The sequence below is a fragment of the Ascaphus truei genome, chromosome 16, assembly GCF_040206685.1.
Source record: "Ascaphus truei isolate aAscTru1 chromosome 16, aAscTru1.hap1, whole genome shotgun sequence".
Lineage (NCBI taxonomy): Eukaryota > Metazoa > Chordata > Amphibia > Anura > Ascaphidae > Ascaphus > Ascaphus truei.
In genome coordinates, this window is record NC_134498.1 from 42,255,521 (window position 1) to 42,269,862 (window position 14,342).

The following is a 14,342-nucleotide window of genomic DNA, read 5'->3' on the forward strand; positions in this document are numbered from 1 at the left end:
GTGTGTGGCACACGGGGCATCGTGGCAAAGTGTCCCATTCCGCATTTTAGCAGGACAACTCTGTGAGATTCTGCGTTTCCGCTGCTATCAAACCCTATGGAAACTACGTGATATTCTGCGTTAAACGCAATATTCTGCGCTATGAGTGGTGCCATAAACCCGGGCTGTATTGGTACTTGTGTAAGTATTTTTTAAATAAAGGTGTTTGACTTCTGTGTCCAGGTTGCCAAATGCCTTTGAACGGTTTATACAAAAACGTAATCTAATCTCTTTCATTAGACAGTATCTACAGGTAAATTATTAATTGCCTTTTGTTTTGTTTGGGGATTAATTAAGATGCCATTGTGCACCAAACAGATACAGGACAAAGACCAGATAAGCTTGAATTTCACAGGACAAACTTAAAACACATTTTTCCAAAACACAAAGAAGTTTGTCTTTAGTGGGGAATAACACGTTGCTAGTGAGCTTATATTTTGTATTTTGGTACCTTTAAAAAGGTACCAAAGCTTAACTAAACTCTGCTGCAGATAAAATATATATAATATGTTACCCTATACTTTAATAAAATATTCAAGCAAATTCAAATTCAAGCTTTCTTTTCATAGTACTGTATTTGTAACGAACAATACTATGCATATATATGTTAATAAGGCTTCACACGAGATTGAGGCGAACAGCAAATACTGTACAACCAAAGTGGCCAACTCCAGTCCTCCAGGGCCATCAACAGGTCAGATTGAGGATATCCCTGCTTCAGCACAGGTGGCTCAATTGGCTCAATCAATCCCTGCTTCAGCACATGTGGCTCAGTCTTTGGCTAATGCACTTGTGCTGAAGCAGGGATATCCTCAAAACCTGGCCTGTTGGTGGCCCTAAAGGACTGTAGTTGGCCACTCCTGTTCTACAACGTAAAGTGTAGCCGAATGCGTTTCGCCAGTCGCAGTAAACACCCATTAACTTGGGATAGTTTTCATCTGTGCTGAAGCAGGGATTAAGCCACCTGTGCTGAACCAGGGATAGCCTGAAACGGACCTGTTGGTGGCCCATTAACTTGGATAGGAGTTTTCGGCTCACATTTTAAAACCAGACGATTTAAAGGGACAGTTCTGCTTTCCAGAGCGTCCTTCATAACAACTCGAATTCCAGGCTGTATTCCAGTCGGTCTCTACAGCCTGGGCCTATAATGTAGCTTAAAACAGGTACCGTTGAGGAGAGACTGTATACACCTGAACCCTGCGGATGCACTCAAAGGACCGCTAAAGAAAACGTAGCATTTAATGAATATACAACTAGAAACAGCGGGGGAAACCAAACACAACAGGATAAAAAGAGAAAAATATGAATTTCTCAACTGGAGACGACCCCTGCACTCATGATACTGAAGGACCACTGCAAATGTCTGCACGCGGTGTGATAAACGTCACACAAAACCTAATGCGCTATACTGTGTCAGATACAGTCCCTGTGAGCTGCTGGCGCTCCGTGTCACAACTGGTGACGTCAGAATGACCCGACGCGCATTTCATCCAATCCGGACTTATTCAGATTTAGATGTCCTATTTAGACGAGGTCCTATTTAGAGGAGGTCCTATTTAGACGAAGTCCTATTTAGAGGTCCTTTCAGTGCATCAACCGGGTGTGTATATAGTTTGATCCAGTAACTATCCCGGGTAACGCTAGAAGGAGAATGGGTAGCGCTAGGAGGAGCACGGGTAGCGCTAGGAGGAGAACGGGTAGCGCTAGGAGGAGAACGGGTAGCGCTAGGAGAACGGGAATGGATAGGAGAACGGGTAACGCTAGGAGGAGAACGGGTTACGCTAGGAGATCGGGAATGGATAGGAGAACGGGTAGCGCTAGGAGAACCGGTAGTGCTAGGTGGAGAACAGGTAACGCTAGGAGAACGGGTAACGCTAGGAGAACGGGTAACGCTAGGAGAACGGGTAACGCTAGGAGAACGGGTAACGCTAGGAGAACGGGTAACGCTAGGAGAACGGGAATGGATAGGAGAACGGGTAACGCTAGGAGAACGGGTAACGCTAGGAGAACGGGTAACGCTAGGAGAACGGGTAACGCTAGGAGTATTAGGCTGGGGCCATGGTACCGCAGACCGTGCGGCTGAGCGAACAGACTGCCTTAAGGCAGTGTTCACGTCCATGCGGCGTGAGGGCGCAGGAGGGGGCGCGCGTTGCGCAATAAATCAGTTCAAATGGATTTCTTGCCGTGACAGGCCTGTCACGTGAGCGGTTTGCCCAATGAGGGCGAACGAGCTCCCTTGACGTCACTGGCCCGCCCCTAGATGGCGCGCGTACCATGGTCGAAAAACACACCCGCTTCAAGCGGGTGAAGTCACGGCCGCGCACGCCTCCGCACGGGCGAAGGCACCATGGCCCCGGCCTTATTATTATCGTCCACTAGAGATGTACACATTTTTTTTGTTTATGTTCGTGACTCAGGCAAAATCTGCTACTTTTTTTTGTGTACAAATTTGCAGAAGCAGCGAGCTCAGCGACAGAAATTCACCAAGGATTACAAGCCTGTGTGCAAGAAGGACCTTCGTATACTGCCGTATTCACATATACAGTCTGGCAATGCGAAATCTAAGAAAACCGTGGAAATATGTGCCAACCAATTTAAGACATTGGCACAACTCAAATATTCATCTTAAACCGGTTTGTCAAATGAAGCAAGAGGTTCTGTATGTCTGAACAGCCACAGATCTAAGGCCTTGGATATAGCACACACGCGACGGAGCACATGGCGTCAAGCGCGCCTGTCGGCCGAGCGATCTGTGGCCCGAGATCCACAGCGACGGGGAGGCGTGGCCGTGACATCACGCGGCTGGTTGACCCTCATATGCTGAACCGTTTACGTGACCTGGCTGTCGCGGAAGAAAAACAAATTCTCTTGTCTCCTGAGAATGCTGCCACGTGTCGCGCTCTATGGCCTGCCTCATAGAGGTACAGCCTGTTGTTCACACGGCGCACGCGGTCGCACACACTATGGATGTGGTCTAAGACAGCAGTGCGCAAACTGGGGGGCGCTACATTTTGTGGGGAGGGGGAGCACTGCAGTTATAGAGGTCTCTATAATACATTTATCTTCCAGCGTCCTGGTAACCCGGCGTCACGTTACTATGGCGATGTGACATCGCATAACCCCACGTCATTTGACGCCGGGGTCAAGCAGGGGGGGGGGGGTTAGGCGCAGAGGAGAGCAGATAAAAGTGCACACAGGGAAAAGTTTGCGTATACCAAGGGGGGCGGGGGGTCTCAAAGTATCCCAGCTCCAAAACTGCAGGGACAAAAATCAGCAACAGAATTTTTTTATTTTTTATCTTCAATAAATACAGCGCTGCTTTTCCACTCATTTCACAGCCTGGAGCCGGAAGTAACAGCCATTGTTTTTTCTCTCCATATAATTGAATATTCGCTTGGAAAGACCCGGTGAGCGTGAACAGCCCGCAGAATTCTGAAGAGATTACTGCGCATAAAAATAAACCAAACGGTTCTAAACGTTAGATCCGGAACGGTGAAGACTTTAACCAGCTCAAATAGCTTCACGTACGAACGAGACCGCGGGTGCACTCCCCTAAAACTCAGTGGGAGACTGGGCGGAGCCGGTGTTCGGGCTCACGTTGCACCCCATTTTGCCTGAGGTTGACAGCCAAAATAACATTTTTTCTGGTAAATTGAAATCTAATCCCACATGCTGCGTGCGTGAGTGTGTGTGAAAGTGTGAGTGTGTGTGTGAAAGTGTGAGTGTGTGTGTGAAAGTGAGAGTGTGTGTGAAAGTGTGAGAGAGTGTGAGAGTGTGTGTGTGTGAAAGTGTGAGAGTGTGTGTGTGTGAAAGTGTGAGAGTGTGTGTGTGTGTGAAAGTGTGAGAGAGTGTGTGTGAAAGTGTGAGAGAGTGTGAGAGTGTGTGTGTGTGAAAGTGTGAGTGTGAGTGTGTGTGAGATTGTGAGAGTGTGTTAGAGAGTGAGTGTGTGAGAGAGAGTGACTGTGTGTGTTACAAAGTATTTACAGGAGGTTTAATTTATATCAGCTTGTAGTATATATAACAAGAGTGGCCAACTCCAGTCCTCAAGATCACCAAGTGGTCAGGCTTTAAGGATATCCCTGCTTCAGCACAGGTGGCTCAATCAGTGGCTCAGACTTTGACTGAGACACTCACTGGGCCACCTGTGCTGAAGCAGGGATATACTTAAAACATGACCTGTTGGTGGCCCTTGAGGACTGGAGATACCCACCCCTGGACTACAGCGTCTGTTATTGGCAGAGGCATCAACTGTTTTCACAGGCCAATGTGTATCTGGTCTCTCGGAGCACTAAAATGAGATCTAAATCACAAGAACAACGCCCGGTAACAATGATGCAGATTTTTTTCCCTTTTGGTTTACAACCTGGCAATACTTTTTCCTGGATTATTTGCCGGCTCCTACATTGCCGGCTCCTACATTGCCGGCCAAAACTGCAGGTATGACTGAGCACACCCAATTTATAAGATCAAGTCAAAATAAAAATATATAAAAGATACACCAATAGTGCCTACAGCAGGGTTAACAAATATACCCCCCCCCCCCCCATGCGCTTGCTCTCCGTTTTAGTTTTGTAGGTGAGAGGGAATTCATGCTTTTTTATTCTTGTTCATTAATGGGGTTCAGCTCTGGAGACCCCCTGCTTCGTGTGTGTATATATGTGTGTGTGTACAAGAACAGAGAAGGAACAACGTTTCAGGTGATGGAAGGTCCATATAGGCCCTGAAACGTTGTTGTTTCTCTTTTGTTCTTGGCTGTTACAATAAATAAAGAATTGGATTCTGAATTATGTGAGCAGAGCCCTACTTGGTACCTCTGTCCTACAGGAGACCTGCACTTTGTACCTCTGTCCTACAGGAGACCTGCACTTGGTACCTCTGTCCTACAGGAGACCTGCACTTGGTACCTCTGTCCTACAGGAGACCTGCACTTGGTACCTCTGTCCTAGAGGAGACCTGCACTTGGTACCTCTGTCCTACAGGAGACCTGCACTTGGTACCTCTGTCCTACAGGAGACCTGCACTTGGTACCTCTGTCCTACAGGAGACCTGCACTTGGTACCTCTGTCCTAGAGGAGACCTGCACTTGGTACCTCTGTCCTACAGGAGACCTGCACTTGGTACCTCTGTCCTACAGGAGACCTGCACTTGGTACCTCTGTCCTAGAGGAGTCCTGCACTTGGTACCTCTGTCCTAGAGGAGTCCTGCACTTGGTACCTCTGTCCTAGAGGAGTCCTGCACTTGGTACCTCTGTCCTAGAGGAGTCCTGTACTTGGTACCTCTGTCCTACAGGAGACCTGCACTTTGAGGAATTGGTTTGTCCATGTTATGTTGGCTGCACAAGCAGGATTCTCCTCGTCTGAACCTGTTTCCCTGCACTTTGGAACTGTACAGTATATTAAAGTGGAAATGGAAATTCAAGAAGAGATGTGTATGTTGACCTGCATTGTCTTAATTGTTTCTGCTGCATGGTTCAACCGCTTCCATGCCAGAGGCTCCTCAACGCATGGCAGGCGCCTCTGGCACTGAAGGGGTTAAGAAATGGACAAAACCACATTGCGGGCAGGAATTAATTATTCAGCGGTCAGCAGCAGCCAGGGGTTAAAAACAGAGAATCAACTCATTCCCCAATGTGTACAGCTGCACGAAGAATTCCTAAGTGTGTGCTATATCATTATATGTTGCAGGAGTGGCCAACCTCAGTCCTCAAGGGCCACCCACAGGTCAGGTTTTCAGGATATCCCAGCTTCAGCACAGGCAGCTCAGACTGAGACACCTGTGCTGAAGCAGGGATATCCTTAAAACCTGACCTGTTGGTGGCTCTTGAGGACTGGAGTTGGCCAATTCTGACATATTGTATCACATATACATCTTCTGCCATTTATGCCAAGGTCTGTGTCACGATTAATTATTTATTCCAATAGAGCACATGTGACAATGGTTAATACAAACAGCTATCTAGCTGATTTTTACCTCCGCAAGGTCCCTCAAATGAAAAATATCTCCCCCCCCAACCGGTCACAAATATATCTTTAAATCGCTTCCACCACCCAAGAGATATCAAGTATCTATTGCGCTTTAGTCCCTGTTTACCAAGTAAAACATGTACAGTAGGGTACCGGTTTTCGGCGTTCCGCTCGTACGGCAGTACTGAGAAGGGGGCCGCCATGTCTGCACACGCGCAAAAAACGGGGGTGCCGAGGTCGCGCATGCGCAGAACGGAGGTTGTGCATGCGCAGAACGGAGGTTGCGCATGCACAGAACGGAGGTCATGCATGTGCAAAACAGGGGATTGCAGGTCTGCGCATGAGATGTTGAAAATCGCCCGTTCCGCTTTCCGGCGATTTTACGCTTTGCGGTGGGGCCATAGAACAGAACCCGCCGTATTAGCGGGGCCCGTCTGTACTTAAAACTTGAGGACTGGTGTTGATCACCTGTGCGTTTCCACATAACAGGTATCAGGTTCTTTCCAAAGAGGTCATTGGAGTACGGAAGATGAGAATACACGCGTCTGACTTCAGAGCAGACGTCTTGTCCAATTCCAAATACATTCTGTTTATCCCAAAACTTCTTTAATTGAAACCAACATAAGCCCACCTTCTGGGCCTATCCTTAACCCCCCTTTCATCAATCTCCAGCCCGTGACATTTTTATGTCTAGAGGAGAGAAAAAAAGACTTTCTTTTCAATCAAAAGCTGCCTGAAATACTTTGTAACTTCACAAAAAAAACTCCAACTGGGTTCCCAGCACTCTTAAGTAAAATAAAGAATAAATGTCACTTGGGTATGACAAAAACACATTTTTGCTACGTTATAAAGCCATGATAGAGGACATTAATAAATGCGACGTGAACATACTGTATAATAATAGCATATGTACACAGAAATGGGTTACAGCAAGGCCCCGCTTTTCGGCGATACGGCGGTATCGAGAATGGAGGCCGCCATGTCTGCGCATGCGCACAACGGACCGGTCACATGTCGCGCATGCGCAGAACGGGCCAGTCCGGGGTCGCGCATGCGCAGAATGGGGGGTTTAGCCGATGTTGCGCATGCGTAGAACGGCGCATTGCCGGTCTGCGCATGCGCACATAACGAAAATAGACGGTTCCACTTTCCGGCAATTTTCGCTTGGCGGCGGGTCCTTAGAACAGAACGCGCCGCATGACTGGGGCCCTCCTGTACTAGCTAATAAAGCTATAGCAAAGAATACACAGTGAACACTCGTCGCTACACGACGGTTCGTTATACGTCTAACGGCTTATGCGACGCCAGATAATGTATTCCGCTGAGCGCATTATCCGACGCCAGATAATGTATTCCGCTGAGCGCATTATCCGACGCTCATCGCCGCGGATTAACATTGGATCCTCAATCCGACGGTCCGCTATCCGACGGCGGTTTACGGGACGGATTCCGGCGGATAACCGAGGACCGCCTGTATATACAACTAGTGAAGGGTGTATATCACACAAAGCACACCAAGGAAGTGCGAACTGGAACATGCACGGCAGGGGGATGCTTCACAGTTAATGAATGAAAGGGGGTGGGAGGGAAAAAGGGGGGAAGCAAGATAAATTCACGTGGGGCAACGTTTCAGGGGTTGAGCCCCTTCTTCTGGCCCGTTCCCACAGAGCAGGGGGATTTATGGTACTTCCCTGGATACCCTCAAATCAAACCTCCCATAGAGCGAGACACAGATAAAAAAAAGATGGGTATAACTTCCTAACTTAATTTCTACCACACCTGGACGGACGCCACTGTCACTGTTGTGTTGGGATAATTAACAGATACCAGAGATATAATGTAGACCAACTTGTCAGTCTTAGTACCAATTTAATCAGCCGAGTTCCCTAGTCATAAATAAAATCCTTTCACATCCTTGTGAACTATATACAGGCATACACCGCATTAACGTACACAATGAGACCGGAGCATGTGTGTAAAGTGAAAATGTACTTAAAGTGAAGCACGACCTTTTTTCCTCTTATCGATGCATGTACTGTACTGCAATCATCATATACGTGCATAACTGATGTAACTAATGCATTTGTAACAGGCTCTATAGTCTCCCCGCTTGCGTACAGGTAGGGAGTTGGTATTGCTGTTCAGGACATACTGACAGGCGCATGCATGAGCTGCCGTTTGCCTATTGGGCGATATGTGTACTTATTCGCGAGTGTACTTAAAGTGAGTGTCCTTAAACCGGGGTATGCCTGTATAGTCTATAGGCATCTCATATTTAGGGAAAAGGTAATCTGATTGCCAATTCCCGGAGTCAGGAAGGAATTTATTTTTCCCCTTATAAGATATCATGAGATGATGTGTCACTGGGGTTTTTTTTTTGTGTGTTTGCCTTCCTCTGGATCAAAATACTGCAAGAACAAATATAGTATAAATTATCTGTCGTCTAAATTTAGCATAGGTTGAACTTGATGGAAGCATGTCTTTTTTCAACCACATCTGCAATGTAACTATGTAACTATGTAATAATGAGTATGCCCCTGATTGAGTCACATGTGCTGAAGCAGAGATATCCTTAAAACCTTACCTGTTGGTGGTCCTTGAGAACTGGAGTTACCCACCCCTGGCCTAAGGCTGTGTTTATAGTGCCGGCGACAGCGTCGCGGCGTCAAAAAAAATGCATTGTCGCCGTCGTCAGCGCTTGTAGTGCACTACCAAAAATCTAGTAATCACCGTTATTTGATTTTTTTTTCGGCGACTGTCTCCCCTTGTGGCCAATCAGAGAGCTTCTCCGTCCCTCTGCCTTCCCCTTTTCTGATGTCACTGGCCTTGTAGCCAGCGCCGTCGCCTAAACTTGAATTGCAACGGCGACGGGTGACGTCATCGGTCGCGTCGCCGTCACCATAAGCACAGCCTAAGGCTGAGATTATACTCAGAGCGCGTGCACATGGCGCACGCCTGCCACTGACGCGATTTGCAAACTGTGGTTTCAGCGATGTTCAGCCGATGGGGAGGCGTGGCCATCACATCACGTGAGCGGTTCACACCTCATTGGCTGAACCGTCCACGTGACGCGGCAGTCGCTTGAAAAGACAAGAATGTTTTGTCTTTTCAAAACACGCTCCCGCCATTGCGCACGCATTACGGGAGCTCTCATAGGGATTGGTAAGTTTATCCTTGTTGCGCCTGCAATAACACAAGGAGAATAACCTGAGCCAAAGTCTTTCCCATGTGCTCTTGGGTAAAATGAGCCATTTCTGTTTGCTATCCTCTCCTACTGTGGTTCTGAAGCACACACCACATTACACAAGGTTTTACGCTTGTTGTGTTATTTCTAAGGCCCCGCTGCCTCAGACCACACGCCCGCACTGCAGACAGGCGGCGCATGGAGAGGCACTTGGGGCTTTTTCCGGTCCAAAAAGGGACCATTTTTGCGAGCGGGGGGGGGGGGGGGGGGGAGGGGGCGTGGCCAAAACGGGTGGGGGGGCGCTGCCATGACGTGAGGGGGCGGGACCGCCAGTCAGCCGTTCAGCACCTCAACTCCTCAGCCGTTCAGCCCCTCAACCGCTGAACGGCTGAAATCCTCATCCCCTCAACTCCTCACACTCAGGCACGCACTCAGGCACACACACAGACAGGCACTCACGCTGCTTTCCCCCCACACTCTCCTCCCCACTCCCCGAAGCCTCCCCTCCTCATTGGCTCTCAGCCACACCACGTGACGCGTCGACGATTGGGATTACAATTCTCTTGAATCCCCTGGCGGCTGACGCGTCACAGCGTGTAGTGAGCTGTGCCGTGGGGGGGGACCAGGACCGGCTCGGGAGGATTCCCCTGCTGGTGGGGAACGCTCGTGCGGCCGCCCGCGCCGCCGGGCGCAGCGGGTCCCAGGCCTTAGGGCTCGCTCAGACAGGGCGCTACGTCAGCTTTCTAGCATTCGCGCCCCCGCTGCGCGCTCCTGAAGCCCAGCGATCTCTGCTCAAACTGCAGGAGTCAGGTCGCGGCGTTTGGGGGCGTGTAACGAACACGTCACGGAGCTGCTTCGCCTTTATTGGCTGAACCAGCTCGCGTCACACGACTGTAGCCCCAAATTTCAATTTGGGTTGTGCCGGCAAAATGTCGCAGCGACAACGCTGCACTTTGCCGCCGGTGGAGTGCGCACGTCGCATCGCGTTCTGCCTGAGCTCAGCCTTACGGGTAATATAAATGGAGTAGGGTCCCCCCTCCTTAACCTTCGGTGTGGGGGGAGCTGCTGGAGCTCCGCGCAGGATCGGGAGTGCGGGGGAAGCCATCTTGGGCGCATGCGCAGAGTGCGGTGGCCATCTTAAGATGGCTCCGCAAACGCAGGGTGGAACTACAAGTCCCAGTATCCTCTGAGGGAAGGGAAATACCACATGGGGCTAGCCAACCAATAGCAGTCACGTAGACAGGAGGAAGCGGATATCCTCCGCGCGCGAAAACCCCGCGAGGCAGTCGGACGGAGGTCGGCAAGATAGCAGGTAGTGTCCTGGGAGCAGTGTCCCTGGGCTAGGCTTGCCCCTTAGGTCCTGAGTCACCCCAGCGGAGTGTTGCAGGGAAGGCCCCAGATAGGGGCTCTTCCCCTTGGTGCATAGTAGTGCTGTTGCACCGGTGACCGGACGGCCACGCGGTGCCCTGCGGCCTGGGACCAGGTCACAGGATTCATAGACATTCAGGTGAGACCCTCCAGCTGGAGCTCATCTCTTAAGGAGGATCAGGAGCCTAAGGAGTGAGGAGATTGGTGTCGGGGGCCCCGCCGCGTTCCTTAGCTGACAGCTGCACCTGGGTACAGGAGTGCCCAGGAAGGTATACACGTGCACCAACAGGTCACAGGGGTAGCGCTACCTCACATTTGGGTGGGACTTGCTGGGAAGGACACCACAGGTGTTGGTGCCACCGCACCCTCAGTACTTTGGGGGAACATCGGGTGTACACTGTGGGTACAGGAGTACTGTTATTCTATGTGGTTGTTATATGTTAGAGTGTGTACAGTAAAGACTAGTTACATACATTGTGTGTGTTATTCATTACTGTGTATTGGGTCCTGTGAGGGGTTATCCCGCCCACGCTGGGATCCCTCATAGGTGGAGGCGCTGCGCTGCAAGGAGAGAGCTCACCCCAGGCTCGCAGCGGCGGAGGCTTAGGACTCCTGTGAGCAAACAGGTACAGCAGCACGCGTAGTGTCCCTTAGGGATAGGGGGCTACATAAAATATCCCAAATTGCTGCAGTTTCTCGCAACTGAAAACTTAACATTATGCAATAAAAGGCAAACGGCAAAAGGTAAAGTCTCCAAGTTGCAAAACGGAAGAAAAAACAGCGTCAAAGCCCCTATTTGCTTTAAACAAAAACTTTGACATTTTAACAATGATTTTAAATAGTGGATGTAGGAAGAAAAAAAAAACAATCAGGGTTTTGCCTATTAACCCCATTCGTTGCACGGGCACATGGTAGCAAAGGGGATACACCTAGCACTGCCAGTTTGGTAATAAGATTGCACCTTTAAAGGGAAAAATAACAAGTAACTGTGATAGTATTTATTTCAATCCAGATCACAGCAACAGATTTGCTCTTAATAACATAATTCCCCAAACCCAGAGCATGATCGTGTATCAGCTACTGAAGATAAAACAGTTTCTGCCTCGATAATCCTATTGTTATTCCGACCCTAAAGGATTAGCGATCCCTATTGTAGGGAAACAAGCCCTGTTAAAAGAAACTGCACATGCGACAATTCCCCCACAGAGGAACACCATCCAGATGTGACTCACCAGAAGGGACAACTACTGGGAGTATTACTAGGCAGGTTCCCCAACTCTTTACACCAGGGGTGGTCAACTCCAGTCCTCAAGGGCCACCAACAGGTCAGGTTTTCTGGATATCCCTGCCTCAGCACAGGTTGCTCAATCAGTGGCTCAGTCTAAGACTGAGCCACCTGTGCTGAAGCACAGATATCCTGAAAACCTGACCTGTTGGTGGCCCTTGAGGACTGGCGTTGCCCATCCCTGCTTTAGACTGCATACTTTCCCTAAAAGTGTCCGACAGCTGTGACTCTTAACATGTTTCACTCAAACAGCATTAAATCAGCACTGTCGTGCAAGGGTTTAATTCTGACGTAATATTGACGGGTTCTTCTATTGCTTTTTGGGCCTATATCAGATTGTGCCCATAAATAATATTGATTTGCCTTGATCCACCTTCTCTCTCCTAACCCCATTTAATACCAGCAGCCCTCAAAGCATATTTTAAAACAACAGCTTAACAATTTGCGGAGGGCTATCACCCTCCCCGTGATGTGGCTGCACCCCTGAGAACAGACAAGCAGTTGGCAGTTTTAAAGCTCACTGCCATGAATGAAAAAGCAAAATTATTCCCCATCTCATACATACACACATACGGTGCTCAAAACCCCACCACATACACATACACACACACACACACACACACACACACACACACACACACTGCTCAAACCCCCATCACATTCATTCATACATACATTCATACATACATACACAGTGCTCAAACCCCCATCACATATACATACAGTGAGTGCTCAAACCCCCATCACATACATACATACATACATACATACAATGCTCAAACCCCCATCACATATATACATACATACATACACATACAATGCACAAACCCCCAGCACATATATACATACATACATACACATACAATGCACAAACCCCCATCACATATATACATACATACATACATACACATACAATGCACAAACCCCCAGCACATATATACATACATACATAGCACAAACCCCCATCACACATACATACATACACACGCTATGTGCTCTTAGTTCCCACCAGGGCATTAAATTAGGAAAGTAGGTCCCTGCTCTTCAGGAACAGCAGGATTTACCCTTTAGCATATCAATGGGGCAGCCATCTGTTGTTCCAAGACCATTTGGTTAGTATTCCAGGGTCAGGATTTGGGAACATCTGGGTTGAGCAACCCCCTTCCCAGACAGAGAGTCCAACACAACCCTAACAATGCTACAAAGGCAGGTACAGAATAGCACATTTTAGTGCTTGCCCATTTAGCACTAGAAGGGCAAAGATATTACTTGGGCATCAATATTCCCATTAATGTATGTCATTACCTGAAAAGGGGGGGGGGGTGTACCATATTAACTAGCATCGGTTTCATTGGATTGATGAAGACCAATGCACTCATAATCCCTTCACAAATATAATTGTAATGTATTTACATAGTTTTTGATGAGTGCCAACACAAGGGTCATTCATTAGGTCCAAAATGCCCTTTAACTATATGTGCCCATATATAGGTGATTGTTTCCTCAATGTAATTTGCAATGGGTGTAATGATAGGCGTAATAATGGGGGCGGGTAGTAATAATAGGGGGGTGTAATATGGCTAGAAACACACACACACACACACACACACACACACACACACACACACACACACACACACACACACACACACACACACACACACACACACACACACACACACACACACACACACACACACACACACACACACACACACACACACACACACACACACACACACACACACACACACACACACACGATTGGTGCTTACCTCTCCAGACCACAGCTAGGAAAGCGAGAGAAAGAAGCAGAAGTGTGGCACAGCTAGCCATGGTGCGGGCTGCAGCAGAGAGGGAGAGAGAGAGGGAGGAGGGGTGTCCCCCTGATGGGAGAGGGAGGGAGGAGGGGTGTCCCTGCTCTTTAATTCAGTGACCCCCCTGATGGGAGAGTGAGCCGCAGAGTGTGCGGGGGAAACACCCAGCCTCGGCCGGAGAGGGGGAGAGGCGAGGTGATCCTGCCAGGGAGGGACTGGGGGGGGGAGAGGCGCGGGGAGGGGGAGCACTCAGGCCCGCCCAGCCCGTGACATGATCCGGGTTACATCATGGCAGTGTGTGTGTGTGTGTGTGTGTGTGTGTGTGTGTGTGTGTGTGTGTGTGTGTGTGTGTGTGTGTGTGTGTGTGTGTGTGTGTGTGTGTGTGTGTGTGTGTGTGTGTGTGTGTGTGTGTGTCATACTGTACGTGTGTGTGTCATACTGTACATGTGTGCAGTCCCCCTACTGTTTGTGCGCAGCCCCCATACTGTACGTGTGTGCGCAGCCCCCATACTGTACGTGTGTGCGCAGCCCCCATACTGTACGTGTGTGCGCAGCCCCCATACTGTACGTGTGTGCGCAGCCCCCATACTGTACGTGTGTGCCTAGCCACCATACTGTACGTGTGCGCGCAGCCCCCATACTGTACGTGTGCGCGCAGGCCCCATACTGTACGTGTGCGCGCAGCC

General features: G+C 49.1%; 1 protein-coding gene across 6 annotated transcripts in view; it reads right to left on the reverse strand.

Annotated features, from left to right (window-relative positions):
• CD99L2 (CD99 molecule like 2) overlaps positions 1 to 14,342 on the reverse strand; it is a 46,919-nt gene that overhangs the window by 31,225 nt on the left and 1,352 nt on the right. The window contains exon 1 of one of the 6 annotated variants that reach the window (XM_075573305.1): positions 13,615 to 13,895. The exons of 4 other annotated variants lie outside the window; for them this stretch is intronic. In XM_075573305.1, the coding sequence (XP_075429420.1) occupies positions 13,615 to 13,675 (61 nt within the window). In that variant the 5' untranslated portion in view covers positions 13,676 to 13,895. Of the gene's footprint in view, positions 1 to 13,614; positions 13,896 to 14,342 lie in introns of those variants that run through there. One more of the 6 variants, XM_075573304.1, reaches the window with a different exon arrangement.